The sequence below is a fragment of the Terrapene carolina genome, unplaced genomic scaffold, assembly GCF_002925995.2.
Source record: "Terrapene carolina triunguis isolate 2854851 unplaced genomic scaffold, T_m_triunguis-2.0 Scaffold112, whole genome shotgun sequence".
Taxonomy (NCBI): domain Eukaryota; kingdom Metazoa; phylum Chordata; order Testudines; family Emydidae; genus Terrapene; species Terrapene triunguis.
In genome coordinates this window covers 1,272,993-1,290,555 of record NW_020664463.1, presented here as the reverse complement: position 1 = coordinate 1,290,555, position 17,563 = coordinate 1,272,993, and the positions used below count along the sequence as shown (strand labels likewise).

Genomic DNA, 17,563 nt, shown 5'->3' with positions numbered 1-17,563 from the left:
TGGCTCTGAGGATTTTAGTACTACTTTATGATTCTGAATTCAGCTTAGATGAGGAGAGACTGATTGTCTGCTGGGTGGCCTCTGTGCAATAGCCACCCTAGAGAAAATGGCACCCTTGTTGTCATTTGTGGCACACAGCTGAGCCCTCCAGCTCAGGGTTGAGGCACATTGGTGGGGTAGTAGAAGAAGCTTGCATGGTTGTAGCCTGAGCAGTTACCAGTTCTGTCCATGAAGACAGGATTTCGGTCTCCAGGACTATCAAGCTGGCCTCTTGCACCAGCTCTAAAACCCAATTTAAAAAAAAAATGGTGGTTACATTCCAGCTCTTAACGGAGTGGCATCACCATACAAGTGATACAGAAGTGGAGAGTGAACTAACTTGTTGGCCCATAGAGGTGATCCATCCATGACAGGACGGAGAGATATGGGTAGGAAATATGCGGGGGGGAGGAAAGAGAGAGAAGTAGAGCTGCTGCCATCCATTCAGTGATCAGAGGGTGTAGCTTTCAGTGGGTCTGGAACCCTTTCACAAGTACCCAATTTACTTTTGGAGAGGGGAACAGATCTATGCCAATACAGCATCCAAAAAGATGGTCCTAAATTCTCAGGCCCTTGAACAGTTGCTGAGCTGTGGTGCACAGATACAAAGGTAGAGAGATTCCCAGGGAAAAGCAGCAGCCTTGCTCACAGTGTCATTTTCACAGGTAAGCAATCCAATGTGTTTACTTTCAGTTCACATTTTTTTTTTTTTTACATTGAGTACCATTGCCTCTAACTTCCAATGAGGTGACACAAAGCAACAGGTTACAAAAATGCCATCGACATCCACTCTGAAAGCATCCATGTCACAATACACAACGATGTACTGGAATTATACAAAGCCAAAAAGAATATAACAAATCCTAAATATGCTGACTAGAAATAAAACTGATAGCAAAAAAAACCCAAACAAAAAACCCAACCCCGAAGTCCCTGCAGGAATCAGTACCGATGCTTTGACAACATTCTGGTAACGAACCCATAAAATTTCTTTTGCATGCCTAAACCCTCATTTCCACATCTCCATGAATTCCCAGCTCATCAGAGAGGTGATGCTGCATTCATTACAGCAACTATTTTTTTCTCAACATGAATCAGCTTCACATTTTTACACAGGGCTAATATATTTTAGAAAAAAATAAAAATAAAAAACAAACAAATCAAGAGTATAGGCACCATAGACTGCTAAATGCTACAGCAAGAGAGTCTAAGGTGCTCTAAACTCTTCTGCACTTTCATTAGTTTCAATCTTAAAAAAAAAAATTTGTAACTGATGGGGGCATTACTGAAAAGAGTAAAGAGAGGAACAATCCTGCTGTTTAATTAGGAGGAGCACAATCAAGAACCAGACCAACAGAAGTTTTCTAATGTAGGTCTTCTATGCTAGCCTTGAGCTATACTGTTTGGATTTTAGGAGTGTTACTAAAGCTCCATGGGTACTGTATTCTCCCTGCTCCACTGAAGCACAGAACCACTGTGCTGCCGTAAACAGAGTCAAATCAATATCCCATTTCCTCTTCACAAAATCCACAATCCTTCATGTTTGTACATGCCTCGTATTCACTAGTGAGGTATTATTAGATACTAACAATGCCTGTTCTCTTAGGGACTTAAGCACAGACCAGTGACACATGAAGAGAGCTCTTCTTCATTCAGTTTCAGCCATTAAAAAAATATTGCACTTGCTTTTTACCTTAAGCCCAACCTGCACAGAAAAACTTAAACCCCAAAAAAAAAAAAACCCCCACCCTTCAGGAGTACTGTATTTTATGCACATATTATAGTATCTTTTCCATCCTGTTGTTTTAGTTGAATTTGGTCCAGTATTTAAAAAATGTCCAGAAATTAAACAGTCCAAAAGACACTGCAGGCTCTTTAAGGCTAAGTCTCCCCAGTGCTTCTAAAATTTAAAGTATCTTTCTTTTATTGTCCATATACTGCAAAGCAGCGGCCTTCCATGGCAAAACAGCTAGCAGTTCAAACAAACAAAACAATAAAAAAAAATCTGAAGCAAGGGAAGATGGGTGTACTTCATGGTCTCATCTGGAAGAGAACAAAGCAAATGGATCCTGTTTGAAAATGATACACAACATTAGCCATTTATTTTTAGTTTTACCTAAAGCTCTGTATAGGAAGGGAGGGAACAAAAAGCCAGGACAAAAACCAGGACAGGCAATATGTTGAAAACTCACAAGTGATATTGGGTGCAAAACTTGATAAACCTTAATGGGGCCTGATTTTCAGAAAGTGTTCAGCAACTCCCTTTTATAAAATCAATGTGGGCACCCAAAAATAGAGGTACTCAAAATCACTAGTCACTTTTCATATTGGCCATGGTTTCTATTCCTGGATTATTAATTATTTGTATGCATGCATGTTTAAGAGAATCCCAGCTTCTCCCTCCCCCACCCCCCAGTTCAGTTGGAAATATAATTTAAAGAAAAATACTTTGGGGTCAAGAGTCTGGCTGACCTGGTGGGAGAAATGGAAGGAGAGAAAAAGGAACGATTTGGGGAGTAGAGGGGGAGGCAGGGTCCAAAGTTTATATGATGAATTGTGTAATCAAACACTCACATAGCAAAGGCTAGCCATATAGCTCAACGTGCTTTACACGGTATCATTAACTCAGTTTTACCAATGGGGAAATTGAGGCACGCAGTTGCTAACTGATGCACCTAGGAATGCAAAGTGAATCAATGGCAGTGCTGGGAAACGAACCCCAGCATTTTGAGTCTGTGGGCCATGCTGCCTGGCAGCAGTTTGACAGCATATTTTGGTTTTGTAATTTTTTTGCCTGTTGCACTTAAAAAAATGTACTTAAGATGTCTGTATTAATCGTTAAGTTGCTCAGTGTTAGTGCTAGTAGCAACTTCGGACTGCTTCCATAGCAGGTTCACAAGTTCCTCAGTTTTTACCCGGGTACTGGGATAAGGCAATCACAGGGAGGGGGAGGGGTTCAGTTGGCCGTGATAATTTGGCAGTTGGTAGATGACAAGTGATTGAACGCGCACTTGTGAGTGACTGATGACAACCCTTTATAACTTTTTGATTTTTAATTTCCCCTTTAACCTTAGGAAAGTGCAGCCACCTCATTAGGACGATTTATGTGAAAAGCCGGGAGAGGATTTTATTTCAGCTTTTTTTTTTAAAATGATTGGTCAGCCAAAAAGGTCTTAAAATGCTAAGAAATGTGATTTATCATTCCATGCTAACGCAAACAGCTGAAGGGATTTCCCTCTCATTCTCTGCACACACTACCACCACCACCGGGGCACAGGGGGAAGGGCGGGAGACCAGGCATGGAAAGCTTCAACCCTAAGGTAGAATTCTTGGAGTATGGAAAAAGGTAGAATGAAGGTCCTGATGTAAAACATTAATTTCACCAGTTGCTACCAGGCAACTGGGATTATAAATCATGAGCAGAACTGAAGGGGTGGCGCTGTCATACGTACCACCTGTGATTCTGAACTAGGACTTGCTGACATTCTCATATATGACATCACTGATGCAGAATTGCTGTTTCTTCTTTAGCCACATCAATTGCACACACTGGTGAATAAAAATGTATTGTTCCTGGGAGAAAAGACCAAACATATATATATTTTTGCACCTGGTATAACTTGGTTAAACCTGTTCAATAAAGTAACATTGATAACAATCGTCTGCACGCAGATTCTTAAATAATATCTGTAGTTATTAGTATGCTGGCTACATATCTGTGTCCCCATTCAAGAAATTAGAGTATACAATTCCAATGGAAGCATTAAGCTCATCTGAACTGCCCATGTCACTATTATTGACTCTTCTTAATTAACTGAATAATTAATAGACTGTAGTGGTGTTGACTGAATTTATGACACCTGGAGAATGGTGCTGTCTGCTAACGGGAATCATGAAGTATGTAAGGCAATACAATTTATGAAGATTAAGTGAGGAAGGGGTCAGGTCTGTTATTATTTGATACCAGAGGGCTCTTCTATCGAGCAGACAAAGGTATAACAAGATTCAAGGATTGGAAGTTGAAGCTAGATAAAATCGGACAGTAAATAAGGCACACATTTTTAACAGGGAGCGTTATCAACCTTTGGAACAATTTACCAAGGGTTGTGGGACTTCTCCATCACTGCTCATTTTTAAATCAAGATTGGATTTTTTCCCCCTAAATGAGATGCTCTAGTTCAAATAGGAATTAATTCAGGGAAATTCTAAGGCCCGTGTTATGCAGCAGGTCAGACTAGATCATCATGGTGGTCCCTTCTGGCTTTGTACTCTATAAATTATTAGCCCCCATGCCCTCTTGGCTATTGTTTTGTCAGATCTCAAAACTAAGCAGCATCAGTACTTGGAGGGGAGGCCTAAAAGGAAAATCCAGATACAAGCAGCAGCACTGGTGATTCTGTAGGTGGCACTCCCCCCTCTGCGGTAGTAATGCCCTGCTGTGGTAAGAGGGGCCTTGTTGGTGAGATGGAAAACTGAGGTTATTACAAGATCCTTGGCATGGTTTCACGGCGCTAGCCAATTTACAGCTGGGTAATTGTATTCTACCACCCTAAATTCCCCCTGCAATTGCAACCTGTCTGGTAACTTTGGAGGGCACTGTTGAATAACTGCTACATTTCCTCTGGCCGTAACTGCATTTCGGGGCATGTGAAGCAATTCTTCTGTGTGTAATTTTGGAAGTATTTTAGGAAATAGAGGAGCTTCTGTACAAAATCCTTATATTCTTATTACTTGAAAATATATTATGCCCTTAAATCTTAAAGCATCATACTCCTTATATTTAGGCAAATAAAAGCCATACTTGGTGGATTTCTATGTGTGTGTGTGTGTGTTTGTGACTCGTCACAATAAACAGCTAAAAACTGATGGTTTCTGTTCACAGAGTGGTTAATAATTTATTTATTTACTGTGGGATTATCAACCACCAAATTACTTCCCCAAAGGAAGATTGGGGCAAGGGCCATGTTTCTTTGTATGTGTGTACAGTGTTAAGCACAATGTTGCCTTGATCTTTAATTGGGACCTCTGAATAATAATGCATTTCACCCTGAATTCTAAACCTCATCAGTTAACCTCATTCCAATGTAAATGGTGGCAAAACTTGATAAGACTGACTAAGAGGTCTGAGATGGCTTTAAGCTACAAAATTGGGGTTTGGATTTCATATTTCCTCCCCAAAGTTGTTCAGACTCTGGGATTTGGTTCAGCTCCTTACAAATATGGGAACATCTACACAGGGATATAAGCCCTGCAGCATGGCTATGGCTGGTCTGGGTTAGCCGACCCTCCACCCTCCCAGGGCCCCAGAGCTCGGGCTCCAGCCTAGGCCTGAATGTCTACACAGCAATTTTTCAGCCCCAAAGCCAGAGTCCCATGAGCCCAAGTCAGCTGACCCAGGCCAACCATGCGTTTTTCATCCCCAGGTGCATATATACCTTATGAGGCCAGCTCAAAATTCAGATCTCAAACCTAACTGGATTTCAAACATCCATTAACCTGGGATCCCGGGTTTCCAGTTTGGAAGGAAACATGAAACCAGGTGAGCTGTGTTTGGTTTCAAGTTTTGTAATGAAAGGTTCACACAGCTCTAACTGATCCGTCCTGTCTGCTCTTAAATTACACTGACACCTAGTGGCCTGTGTGGATACAGCTTTATAAAGACTAGGAAATTCCACTCTAATTTAAAAAGAAAAAACCTGAAGCGGTCAGGGCTGGCAAGCACAGAAATGGATGACACCCTGCCTGTGAGGTAAGATTTTCCTGTTGTCAGGCTGCATTAGAGCAAGCTTTGTTGACTAAGACTATAAAACAGGTGTGTCTCCCACACAGTGCCAATGGACCGGATCCTTGCTCCCCAGTATTTAATCCTGCCCACTGGCACCAGTTCCTGGAGCACTTTAATCTTGATCTAGCTTTCCGAGGCGTTACAGAGCCCTTCTGTCGGTGTGAGAGTGTGTGCGCGCGTATTAGGAAGAGAGAGGAAAGAGGACCTAGCGATGCTTTGCTAAAATGCCAGTGCAGCAGGGAACAGGCCAGCTGGCCAACAGCATGAAACTTGGAAACAATATGAAAATTAGAAAGCCATCAAAATGGATTGTGGGGGACTGGGGAGCTCCCTGCTCCCCAAATAAAAAGGAGATCAAGCAGCACACCCTGGTCTCTCCCATCACTCTCCTCTGAACCATACTCAACTGGACAGACGTAAAAGCCTATTCTACGACATGGTAACTCGGTGAAATTCAAGAATTAAAAACAAACAAAAAAACCCCACACCAAATAATTTTCATGCCTTAAGGCCTTAAATCAGAATCTTTCCTATGACATCAGTAGGCATTGGATCAGGTCAGGTGATGGGGAAAGGTGCTGATTCCTCTAGAGAATGAAGTCCTCTACATACAAAAAGCAACAAGATGGGCAATGGCACTGCAGGCTTCCCTCATACTACCTCAGCTAATTTGCATCTACCTTGATCTGGAGTGACCCATCTCTAAGGATAGTTCATCCTCCAGACCCAGTAAATCCTGTGCATATCTCTGAAGGCTGCCACTTGTGCTGGTGGTATTGTGATGTGGTCTCCTCCCCACTAGGAACTGGGTGGAGATCACCCACTTGTTTCACGTAGCCAACAGGCAACTGAAAGCAAATGAAAACTTTCAGCTGTAACTAATGCTCTTGGGAATGAAAAGGGGGAAATAATTCTGTTCTGAAGCTTTGGTCTATTTGTTTCTGGAATAGTGAATTTTTCACAGAAGTATTTTGATTTTTTTTTTTTTTTTTTTAATTTTCAACAGAAACATTAGCCAAGAAACAGAGAGGGAGGTGGGGGGAAGAAACCTCTTGCCCCGCCTTTTGTTTTGTTTTTGTTTTCCAATTTTCATATTGTCGCTGTATAACTCTTGGATCATCAGCTTAGTCAGATGATTGGATCCTGAATGGTGGTCTGATCCTACTACCAGTCCTAGAAGTCATTTAAATCCTAGATCAAGTCCAATGTTTTTCAAAATGGTGTATTTTACATAACTCATACACTTCTATTTTAATGCTTGTTCACAGACTAGTTTCTTATAAGGTGGGACTAGCCGGTCTGCTTTAGAAAGCTTCAGCCAGGTTGTAAGTACGTTGATCTACCCTTGATCTATTGATAGTTTAGGTAGCAGACTCATAAAAATGTGAAAGTATTATACATTTAGCATGGAGAAGACAATTATTTTATCTATTTACAGGACTGTGTAAGAAGCTCAGTAGACTCTGCAGCATGAAATAGTTATGATACCTACATTAGTACAACATGGTATTTTTAATACACCTTTACCTCAATATAATGCTGTCCTTGGGAGCCAAAAAGTCTTACCACGTTATAAGTGAAACCGCGTTATATCGAACTTGCTTTGATCTGCCGGAGTGCGCAGCCCCGCCCCCCCAAAGCACTGCTTTACCGCGTTATATCAGAATTCGTGTTATATCGGGTCATGTTATATCGGGGTAGAGGTATACATTTAATTTTGAAAATACATGAAGATGAAATTCATACCTCTGTCTGTACCATGGACATCCTATAAGACCGCATGTCAGACACCAGCCCTAATATATCTACAAACTCATGATCACGAATGTGCTGTAAGAGCCGATCCAATGCTATAAATGTTCCTGTCCGTCCCACGCCAGCACTGTAACACACACAACATTACAGATTACTACTTTTTGGGGGTGGGAGTGGAGGGGATAAGTGGTTGTGGGGTACAGAAAGCAAATGATGTGCTGTAATTCAGAATTATGAAATAATCATCCTGATGAAAATATGTCTAATTTGCACTGGATTCACACAATTGACTAATCCTTTGAATATATGCCACACAGTAATTCACAGTTCACTTATAAAGAATGCACAGGACGAAAGGCTTTGCAATTATTTCACCTTTCTTTAAAAAATTAAAATCGTTATACAGAAGAGCTGTGATAGGCAATTGACTAATTCTGCCTAGCTGAAACTGTCCGGGCTGAAAAACTCCGACCCTCAGAGTGATATTCTGGGCCAAATCAGATGGGGTAAATTTGGCCTGCTCTCACTGTCTTACATTTTCTTGACTGACCACCTTTCTCCCTTATACCTGCAATTCCCTTTCTCCCTTATATTTTTCCTAATGATGATGAGAGGTATAAAACTACTTGAGCTGTATCTGTGAATTCAGATAGACCTACATTACGGTGCCTACAGAAAATGAGCTTGACAAAGTTACACTTGCAGTTCCACAAGGTTTAGTTTCAGAGCTCTGCAAAGTCAACAGACTTCTTGTGAAATGGTCACTGTGACACTGACCGGTTTTGAGGGCCACAGAAGAGATTTTCAGCTGCTGGGGGCTCAGTACCTTTTAAAATCAGGCAATTGATTTAAATGCCAAAATATGGATTTAAAAGGCTAACTTTGGATGGGTGAGGGAGGGGATGGAGAAAGAGAGAGAGAAAGTCTCACACACAATATATTTTGTTTTAATAGAGAGAGTGAAAATCTTAGTTTAATTTTATTAGGCCTGATTTTTAAAGGTGCAGAATAGTTTGATGTAAATAGGTGTGGATCCAACATTCTAAAAACCAAACCATTTGCTTTCACATTCTTGATACAACTGTATGTGAAATTGGTAAATATTATTTGCATACCTGAGAGAAAAGTTTTATGCGGACATGGGGTGGCTTTAGGCATAAATTGACTAGGCAGATGCATAGAATATCATATCTGGGGCACTGGTAGGATATTTATTAATCCAATAAAAGTGGTTGATTTTATAAATATGACCGAGATGGGATAAAAATTCATGAATTCAATAACTGTTTTTTGATCTATTTAACTTGACATGTCCTATCATTAATCAATTAATCCATTTTCATGAATTTGGCAGACATGATAAAAATCATGACTCCAATAGATAAAATAATAAATGTATGACTCTAAGAGGTAGTTTAATAAATCCAGTAACAGACTATCAATTTCATGCATTCATTAAAGTTAGATAAAAATTTTAATGGTCTCCAAAAGTATCCAGAAAACATTGGTTCATTTTTCCACTGATTTCATGAAATCATTACTTCTATCTATGCGCTGCAAGACCTACACTGCACTTTAGCATTCTATCCAAAACCACATTTCTCTGCAGGTGGCATTATCCTTATGAAAAAGTCAGACCCTAAATGGTCTAGCCCCCATACTATCCCAATGCAAAGTATGCATGAGCCAGGGGAGTTAAGTATAGGGTTGTGAAATTAAATGCTGTAGATAAGTCCCTTCTTTGAGCCTACCAGTGTCTGTCTCAATTTTGCATTAGGGCTCTGTCCTGCAGCTGTACTCACCATGAGTTTACCTAGTAAATTCTGTGGAACAACTCATAAGGAGACCTGCAGGACTGAACACTATTAGAAATGAAAAATTCTGCTATTGCACCACTTCCTAGTGAGAATTCTGAAATCTCATGAGGAACTAGAAAGGGTGATATTGTAAAAGGCTGTTTGCTGAGTAATGTCACCGTTATTTAGGGCACACCATGTGACTGCAAAGGACAGAACGTTCCAAACACCACTTCAGTAATGAGGAAGCTATGCTGGAGGCTTCTGACTTTGTTTGAATGCAACATAACTGTATCTATGCATACCCATACACACATTTTCACAGCTTGTGAGCAGATGCCTTAGGAAGGGTGATGTAGGGAGGTGGGGCTAATAGCTTCATAAAGCTTTGAGTTCCATTCAGGGTATACCTAGCAGTTTAAGCACACACTAACTGATCTGTTACACACCTCTTTCTACTACGTAACCCTATGTAGCAGGGTGGTCACCCGCTCCTGCCCTGAAAGGCTTGAAATCAGCCCTGGGAGAGGGCTGCTGCTAGGAAAGCAGCAAGCCTAGGCTGATTGGGGAAAGCAGCCTCAGCTGGGGGCCACGCACCAATTAGACCCGAAGCTGGCTTAATAAGGGCCCAGCTGGCCCTTATAAGAGGGCAGTGGGCCAGGAGCAGGCAGTCTCCCTCTAGCTGAGGAGGGAGATAGACCTAGCTGCCTGAGTGCTAAAGGGTACTGGAGTGAAGCAGGGCTGAGGAAAAGGCCAGAGGAGCTGGGGAGCTCCTGGCCAGCAACTCCTCAGGCTGCGGGGTCTTGTACAAGGCCCCTGGAGGTACTGGGTTGCAGAGAAAGGCAGCAGGTCACAACCTCCCTTACCTATGATGACTGGTTTAGACAGACTGCAGTCGGCCCCAGTGAAAGGGGGCTAGATGGTGACTGGCAGTAGCCCATAGGCTGACGCAAGGTGGGGATAGAGGGTGGGGGTTCCCTGGGGAGGGGACACCCAGATCTGTGGGGTATTGCCTGGACGGGCAGCACCCCAGGTACAAGGGCACCGGGGTCCTGGGAGGGACACGGGGACCAGCAGCAGCAGGACACCGGCCTGCAGAGGGTGCTCTGCGCTGGAAAGAGTTAATTCCTTGAGACTACCAGCAGGAGGCACCGCAGGGGTGAGTCCCGCACCATCGCACCCTATAATAATCTACCATTACCAGGAGCAGTCTTACCATTACACATTGTGGGGCAAATTAATCTTTGATGTCACTACAATGGAGTTACATCAGGAATCAATTTGGTACAATTATTAATGCAGCAGCTGCCTTCAGAGAGCTCAATAGTGTCTTACAAGAAGCCTGATGATGAACAAAGGTGACAGTTACTATATAAAAATGCTGCCCTCAAGAAAAGAAAAACCTGTATATTGTGTCATATGGTTTACTGCCGGCCCATGGATTTAACTCCCAGCGTTGTGTACTGAAGGCCAAATTATCCGAGAGTGATGATCTACACAGAGTACGTCTCTGTAGGGAAATGGCATACTGCTTGACAGACTGTTTTGATTTTTCCATTTGAATTGCAAAAACATGGAAATGCAAGTGTACGGCAAGGTCCTCAGATGATAGAAAACAACACAGCATAACTCCACTGACGTCCATGAGGCTAATTTTCCTCAGCTGAGGATCAGACCTGTAATACTTTACTATGATAAAAATATATGGTATCTCTCTCTCTCTCCCCCCTCCCCCCACTTACATCTAGGAACACAGAATGAAATCCTGGTCCCATTAAAGTCAATGGCAAAACTCTCACTTACTGCAAGAGGGCCAGGATTTTACCATAAGACACAAAAAAACAAAACAAAACAAAAATACAGTTCTCAGCACCTGAAAGGTGGAAAGAAATCCCTCCCTCCAGTGTTCTTCTCAATGTATTTGAATAGTTACACATTAAAGGGAAATGGAAAATTAAGCCTTTACCTGCAGTGTATGACCATGGGGCCTTTACTCTTTGTTGACTGCTGTCTGACCATCTGTACAAACTGCAAGATGCTCTCTGCAGCATTTGTAGTGGGGACACCATGATCAGGCCAGGCAGTGTAGTTAAAATGCATTACATCTTGCACCTCATCAGCCTAAGGGGGAAAAAACAGAATAACAGCATGTTCATATTTGTTTTACCCGTGCGGTCATGTTCAATCTGACTCATGCATTTACAAATACAGACTAATGAAATTAGAGCTAGTCAAAAATGGTAAAGATCGTATGTGAACATTTTCACATTATTTTTGCTCCACAGTTTCAAAAAGGAAATATATTTTCAGTTAATATTAAAATTCTATGGTTTGGGGGTTATGTTTTTGTTTCTCCTTTTTCTTTTCACCCCATTTTTCTGGAAAGACCAGAAACTTGGGAATTTTAACATTCAGGTTTAATTGGAAAAAAAGAAAAACAAACAGTTTTTTGGGAAAAAAGACTTTTTTTTAAACAAACATTTGGCATACATAAAATTTCTAACCGCTCTAACTGAAATGTATTAGAAGGCTAGGACAGTACTTCAACAAACAAGGATCTGGCTTTGAGACAAATGCACTCAAGTGACAGTTTTTTATCCCCACAACGCAGGGCAGAGAGTTGATGCTGTAAATTCCTACAGCACTATGGTTCTGATCCACTGTATCAGTCTCCCATTCTTGCACAAGTTCAAATGATGATTCCTGTAATTAGTAGTGCCATTCAAAGCATTGGGAGGCAGAGATGAAATTGGAATAGACACCTGAAAATCTGGATGCTTATCCAAACACTTTTGGTTCAGAAATCTGATGCTCTCAAAATAATTTCTATATTTCCTGGTTTTGATAGTCCATTCTTGAACTATTTCCAGCCTTTCTGGTCCAAATTAAAAAGTATGGGAACGCACTGGAATGGTTGCAGTTTGATTCAGTTCTATTACATTACATTTGACAACTGTTTTGCCCATTCCTAGCTGTACTTCTGCCTTAACCAAGTACAAGTGTTTGAAAGATTGGAATGTGCAGTAGGCTCCTCCCACTTCCTCTGCTTAGAGCAGTTAATACAGCAAAACATTCTATTACCACAGCACCAAGGGATGGAATACCATTCATGGATTAAATTCTGTTTTATTCAACAGCATTTCAGGGACATGGCATCAAAAGAATGCAACAAATAATGTGCAATTGCCTCCTTTACAAACAATATTCCTCAACTTTTATATTCTTATTTTCAGGCCTTGAACAGTTTATAATTGAAAATGGACCATCGTCTGATACACAGGACCAAAAAAAAAAAAAAAAAAAAAAGTGGTTGAAATGTGGTCTCCAAAGAAACCATTATCATGAATTATTTGTACTACACTAGCACTTAGAAGCCCCAGTCATGATCAGGGCCCCATTATGCTAGATGTTGTGCATCAGGTCTACACTATGTAAGGATCCTCCTGGGAAACCTCAGGTGTCCACATAGGGCACCATTAGTTCTCCTTTACACCACAGCAGCCACGTACCAAGCATAACAGTTTTTGTGGTTTGAACATTTGTCCACTAGGATCTAGACTAGAGAGACAACCTTTACGCCCTGGAGATGCCTGGGATGGATAGAAATAAGAGAAGGGCCTGAACCAAAACCCCAGATCAGAACATCTTTGAAATCTGAAGATGCTTGCAATCAAAACCTATTTATGAATGTTGCTGTTGGTCCCTCTTTCTCTAACTAACTGCCCCAAAACTCCAGATCTGAACACCCCTGAATTTTGGAGTGTGTGAGATATGGATCCGAATTTTGCAGGGTGGGCTAATCTCTAATGAAAAGCAATGAAACATCTTTCCCATCACCTACATAACTGATTCTGAAGTTCCTATAAGACCAGTCCGTTTGCTCCTCCTCAGAAAGCATCTCCACTGTGATGTCCCCATAAGCAATAGGCTCTTCTGTAAAAGGCCAGTAATGATCACATTTCACCTAGAAGAAAAGAAAAAACAACAGTACAATCAAAATCTATTTAGACTCAAATTTGGGAAGCAACACAGCAGAATTTGGCTTGGCACTGAAGCATGTGTGTGTTATGTAGATGTGTGTGTGTAAACTCTCAACAAAAATGAAGCTTTAGAAAAGCAGCCTGATTATGGCAAAAGAAAGGTCTATGGGTCTCATTATGGCCCATAGACTGGAGACAGTTGACATCCCTAATAGAAGAGCATTGATGATCTCAGACAACAAGTTTCCAAAATGCAGTGAACAAGATCATACATGAAAGGAAATGAAAATATATGTTCCAAGTGTTCTCTATTACAGTGTAAAGGACCATGATGTAATATTTTTATTTTATTTAGATTTAAAATAATAAAGACAATCAACCAAGGCTCTAGGCACCCTAACAATCAACCATGCAGTAAATACAATAAAATTAAACCATAGCAGCATTAAAATCCATTCCACCGGAACCACTTACCCCATTCACCACCTAAGAAGCACACCCTCAACCTTCTCCAGAGACCCTATGAAACAGGTGTCTCTTTCAGTGTGCTTGCAAATCTGGGTTATTTTGGAACAAGAGGGTGGGAAGACCAAATTCCAGAGTCCCAGAGCTCCCACAGAGAACAGCCTGCCAGGCACCCTCTTTCTTTTACAATGAGGAGGATCCAGTTAAGCATCCATGCTGACTGCAGCTGTGGCAGTATGGCATGGGGAGAAAGGCGTGTCCATTGGCTTGTGCCAGCCCATATATGGCTTCATAGCTCATAACCAACACATTAAACTCAACCCAGAGACCAATGGGCAGCTAGTTATCCTGGAACATTGCTGTTACTATGCCCTGCTCAATAAGCGAACTGCTGCATTCTACACCAGCCTCAGTCTCTGAATGGTTTTAAGGTGTAATCCCATGTAGAGAGCATTGCAATAGCCAAATCTTGAGGTAACAAAAGCACGGATAATGGTGGCAAGGTCTGTGGCCAGAAGGAAAGGCCACAGTGTCCTAGCCAGACACTGATGGGAAACAACAGACTGGGCCACTTCTGTGATGTGGTCATCAAACAGTAGCTGGGGGGCTAAAATAACCCGAGTTGTGAATACTTAACTAATGACAGATGTACTCCTTCAATCCAAGGGGCTGATATTACCCCTGCCATCTCCCCTGGCTGCTTCCCCAAACCCACCATCATTGCCTCAATCTTAGCTGGGTTGAGCCTCAGCCAGCTCACTATCATCCATGTGCCAACCTTGACTAGACAGCGACTGAGACGCTGAACTGCATCATCCAAACTAGACAAGACATATACACAGAGTTGGGGGTCATCATCATACTGCAGCCCATGTCTCCTTACTAGTAACAAACTTGGACGGATGATTAGGGAGGAGTATAAAAATATTGCTCAAGCATGCAGGGGTGTAATCAGGAAGGCCAAAGTACAATTGAAGTTGCATCTAGCAAGGGATGTGAAGGGTAACAAGAAGGGTTTCTACAAGTATGCTAGTAACAAGAAGGTGGTCAGGGAAAGTGTGGGACCCTTACTGGATGGGGGAGGCAACCTAGTGACAGATGATGTGGAAAAAGCTGAAGTACCCAATGCTTTTTTTGCCACGGTTTTCACAGACCAGGTCAGCTCCCAGACTGCTGCACTGGGCAGCACAGTATGGGGAGGAGGTGATCAGCCCTCAGTGGTGAAAGAACAGGTTAGGGACTATTTAGAAAAGCTGGACATGCACAAGTCCATGGGGTCAGATGCAATGCATCCGATGGTGCTGAGGGAGTTGGCTGATGTGATTGCAGAGCCATTGGCCATTATCTCTGAAAACTTGTGGCGATTTGGGGAGGTCCTGAACAATTGGGAAAAGGAAAATATATAGTGTCCATCTTTAAAAAAGGGAAGAAAGAGAATCCATGGAACTACAGACTGGTCAGCCTCACCTCAGTCCCCAGAAAAATCATGGAGCAGGTCCTCAAGGAATCTATTTTGAAGCACTTGGAGGAGAGGAAGGTGATCAGGAACAATCAACATGGATTCACTAAGGACAAGTCATGCCTGACCAACCTGATTGCCTTCTCTGATTAGATGACTGGCTGTGTGGATATGGGGAAAACGGTGGACGTGATATACCTTGACTTTATCAAAGCTTTTGATACGGTCTCCCACAGTATTCTTGCCAGCAAGTTAAAGTAGTATGGATTGGATGAATGGACTATAAACTGGATAGAAAGCTGGCTAGATTGTTGGGCTCGGCTCGATGTCTAGCTGGCAGCCAGTATCAAGCGGAGTGCCCCGGGGGTTGGTCCTGGGGCTAGTTTTGTTCAACATCTTCATTAATGATCTGGATGATGGATTGCACACTCAGCAAGTTCGCAGATGACACTAAGCTGGGGGGAGAGGTAGATATGCTGGAGGGTAGGTTTAGAGTCCAGAGTGATCTAGACAAATTGGAGCCAAAAGAAATCTGATGAGGTTCAACAAGGACAAGTGCAGGGTCCTGCACTTAGGACAGAAGAATCCCTTGCACTGCTACAGGCTGGGGACCGACTGGCTAAGTGGCAGCTCTGCAGAAAAAGACTTGGGTATTACAATGGACAAGAAGCTGGATATGAGTCAACTGTGTGCCCTTGTTGCCAAGAAGGCTAACATTAGTTGGGCTGCATTAGTAGGAGTATTGTGTCCGGTGTTGGCCCCCCCGCTACAGAAAGGATGTGGACAGATTGAAGAGAGTCCAGCGGAGGGCAACGAAAATGATTAGGGGGCTGGAGCACATGACTTATGAAGAGAGGCTGAGGGAACTGAGCTTATTTAGTCTGCAGAAGAAAAGAGTGAGGGGGAATTTGATAGCAGCCTTCAACTACCTGAAAGGGGGGGTTCCAAAGAGGATGGAGCTCGGCTGTTCTCAGTGGTGGCAGATGACAGAACAAGGAGCAACGGTCTCAAGTTGCAGTGTGGGAGGTCTAGGTTGAATATTAGGAAAAACTATTTCATTAGGAGGGTGGTGAAGCACTGGAATGGGTTACCTAGGGAAGTGGTGGAATCTCCATCCTTCGAGGTTTTTAAGACCCAGCTTGACAAAGCCCTGGCTGGGATGATTTAGTTGGGGTTGGACTCTATGACCGCCTGAGGTCTCTTCCAACCCTAATCTTCTATGATTCTATGATATCCAAGATCATAAGCAATGTACATGCATTAGCTGATTATTATATTTCACATTCCATTTTGAAAAATAATGTTTTGTCATTTTTACACAGCTCTCACATTGACAGTGTCCCTATTATTATTAAAATACCATTGACATCTGCATGTCATTTACATGCGTGTTATCTGTGCAAATGGCTAGAACAAAAAAAATAGCTGGAAAGCAAATGTAGATGCTACAAATATCATGGCCAAGACTGTGTTGATTTGGTTATCTCAGTTTAATGAAAGAATATCTATTACATTGACATCTGTTATAATGGCTGCACTGAAACCATGCAATAAAGCGTGTTGTGTCAAATGCTAATTTACAGAGAACAATAAGCTATTTGGAGGCACGCTTCAACGAAGAGAAAAAGATCACTGGTGCCATCTTTAATTTTAGTATTGTTTTGTTCTCTTGTTCCTAATACCACCAGAACAACAGTACTAGGAAATGAGTGTTCTCTTCATCCACACAAGAGGTACAGCATGGGCTCTGGCAGCTCCTCCACGCTGCCCCAACAATGTGCTGACCTGAAGGGAGAGTAAGACTCTATTTCAGTCCATAGGTGCTGGAACTAGGGGTCCTGGTGGTGCTGCTGCACCCTCTGGCTTGAAGTGGATTCCATTACATACAGGGTTCACAGTTTGGTTCAAAGGCTTTCAGCACATTCAGTCACCATGCCCAGCCAATTCTCGGCCTCTCTGCTGAAACTCCCAGTCAGGGGGACAACTGGTACCAACTGTGTTAGTAGTTTTTGTGATGTGGATACACACCTGTAGACTAGGAACTGAGCTGGGACTACCACTCATTTCAGAGATGCCAACAAACAGCCATCAGACAGTAACAATTTTTCATTCACCACCAGCCTGGATTCAAACCAGTAACAGTCCCCTGAGCCATCCACTCCCTATTGCTGCCATTTTAAAGTCTAATTTGAGTCATGTAAAAATCTTTTACTCTTGATAAAAATCTTGTCAGCCTCTTACAACAGGTAACTTCCTACTAAAGATGGGACCAAAACCAAACCTG

The 17,563-nt window shown here is 42.2% G+C and overlaps 1 protein-coding gene across 1 annotated transcript in view; it reads right to left on the bottom strand.

Annotated features, from left to right (window-relative positions):
• Positions 1-1,996: 1,996 nt before the first annotated feature.
• Positions 1,997-17,563, bottom strand: part of PTPRO (protein tyrosine phosphatase receptor type O) — a 197,805-nt gene continuing 182,238 nt past the window's right edge. Inside the window, exons 23-27 of the mRNA XM_026652201.1 lie at positions 13,217-13,339; positions 11,342-11,496; positions 7,571-7,706; positions 3,492-3,612; positions 1,997-2,082 (exon numbers count right to left, since the gene is read on the bottom strand). Coding sequence (XP_026507986.1) covers positions 3,508-3,612; positions 7,571-7,706; positions 11,342-11,496; positions 13,217-13,339 — 519 coding nt within the window. The 3' untranslated portion in view covers positions 1,997-2,082; positions 3,492-3,507. The remainder of the gene's footprint in view (positions 2,083-3,491; positions 3,613-7,570; positions 7,707-11,341; positions 11,497-13,216; positions 13,340-17,563) is intronic.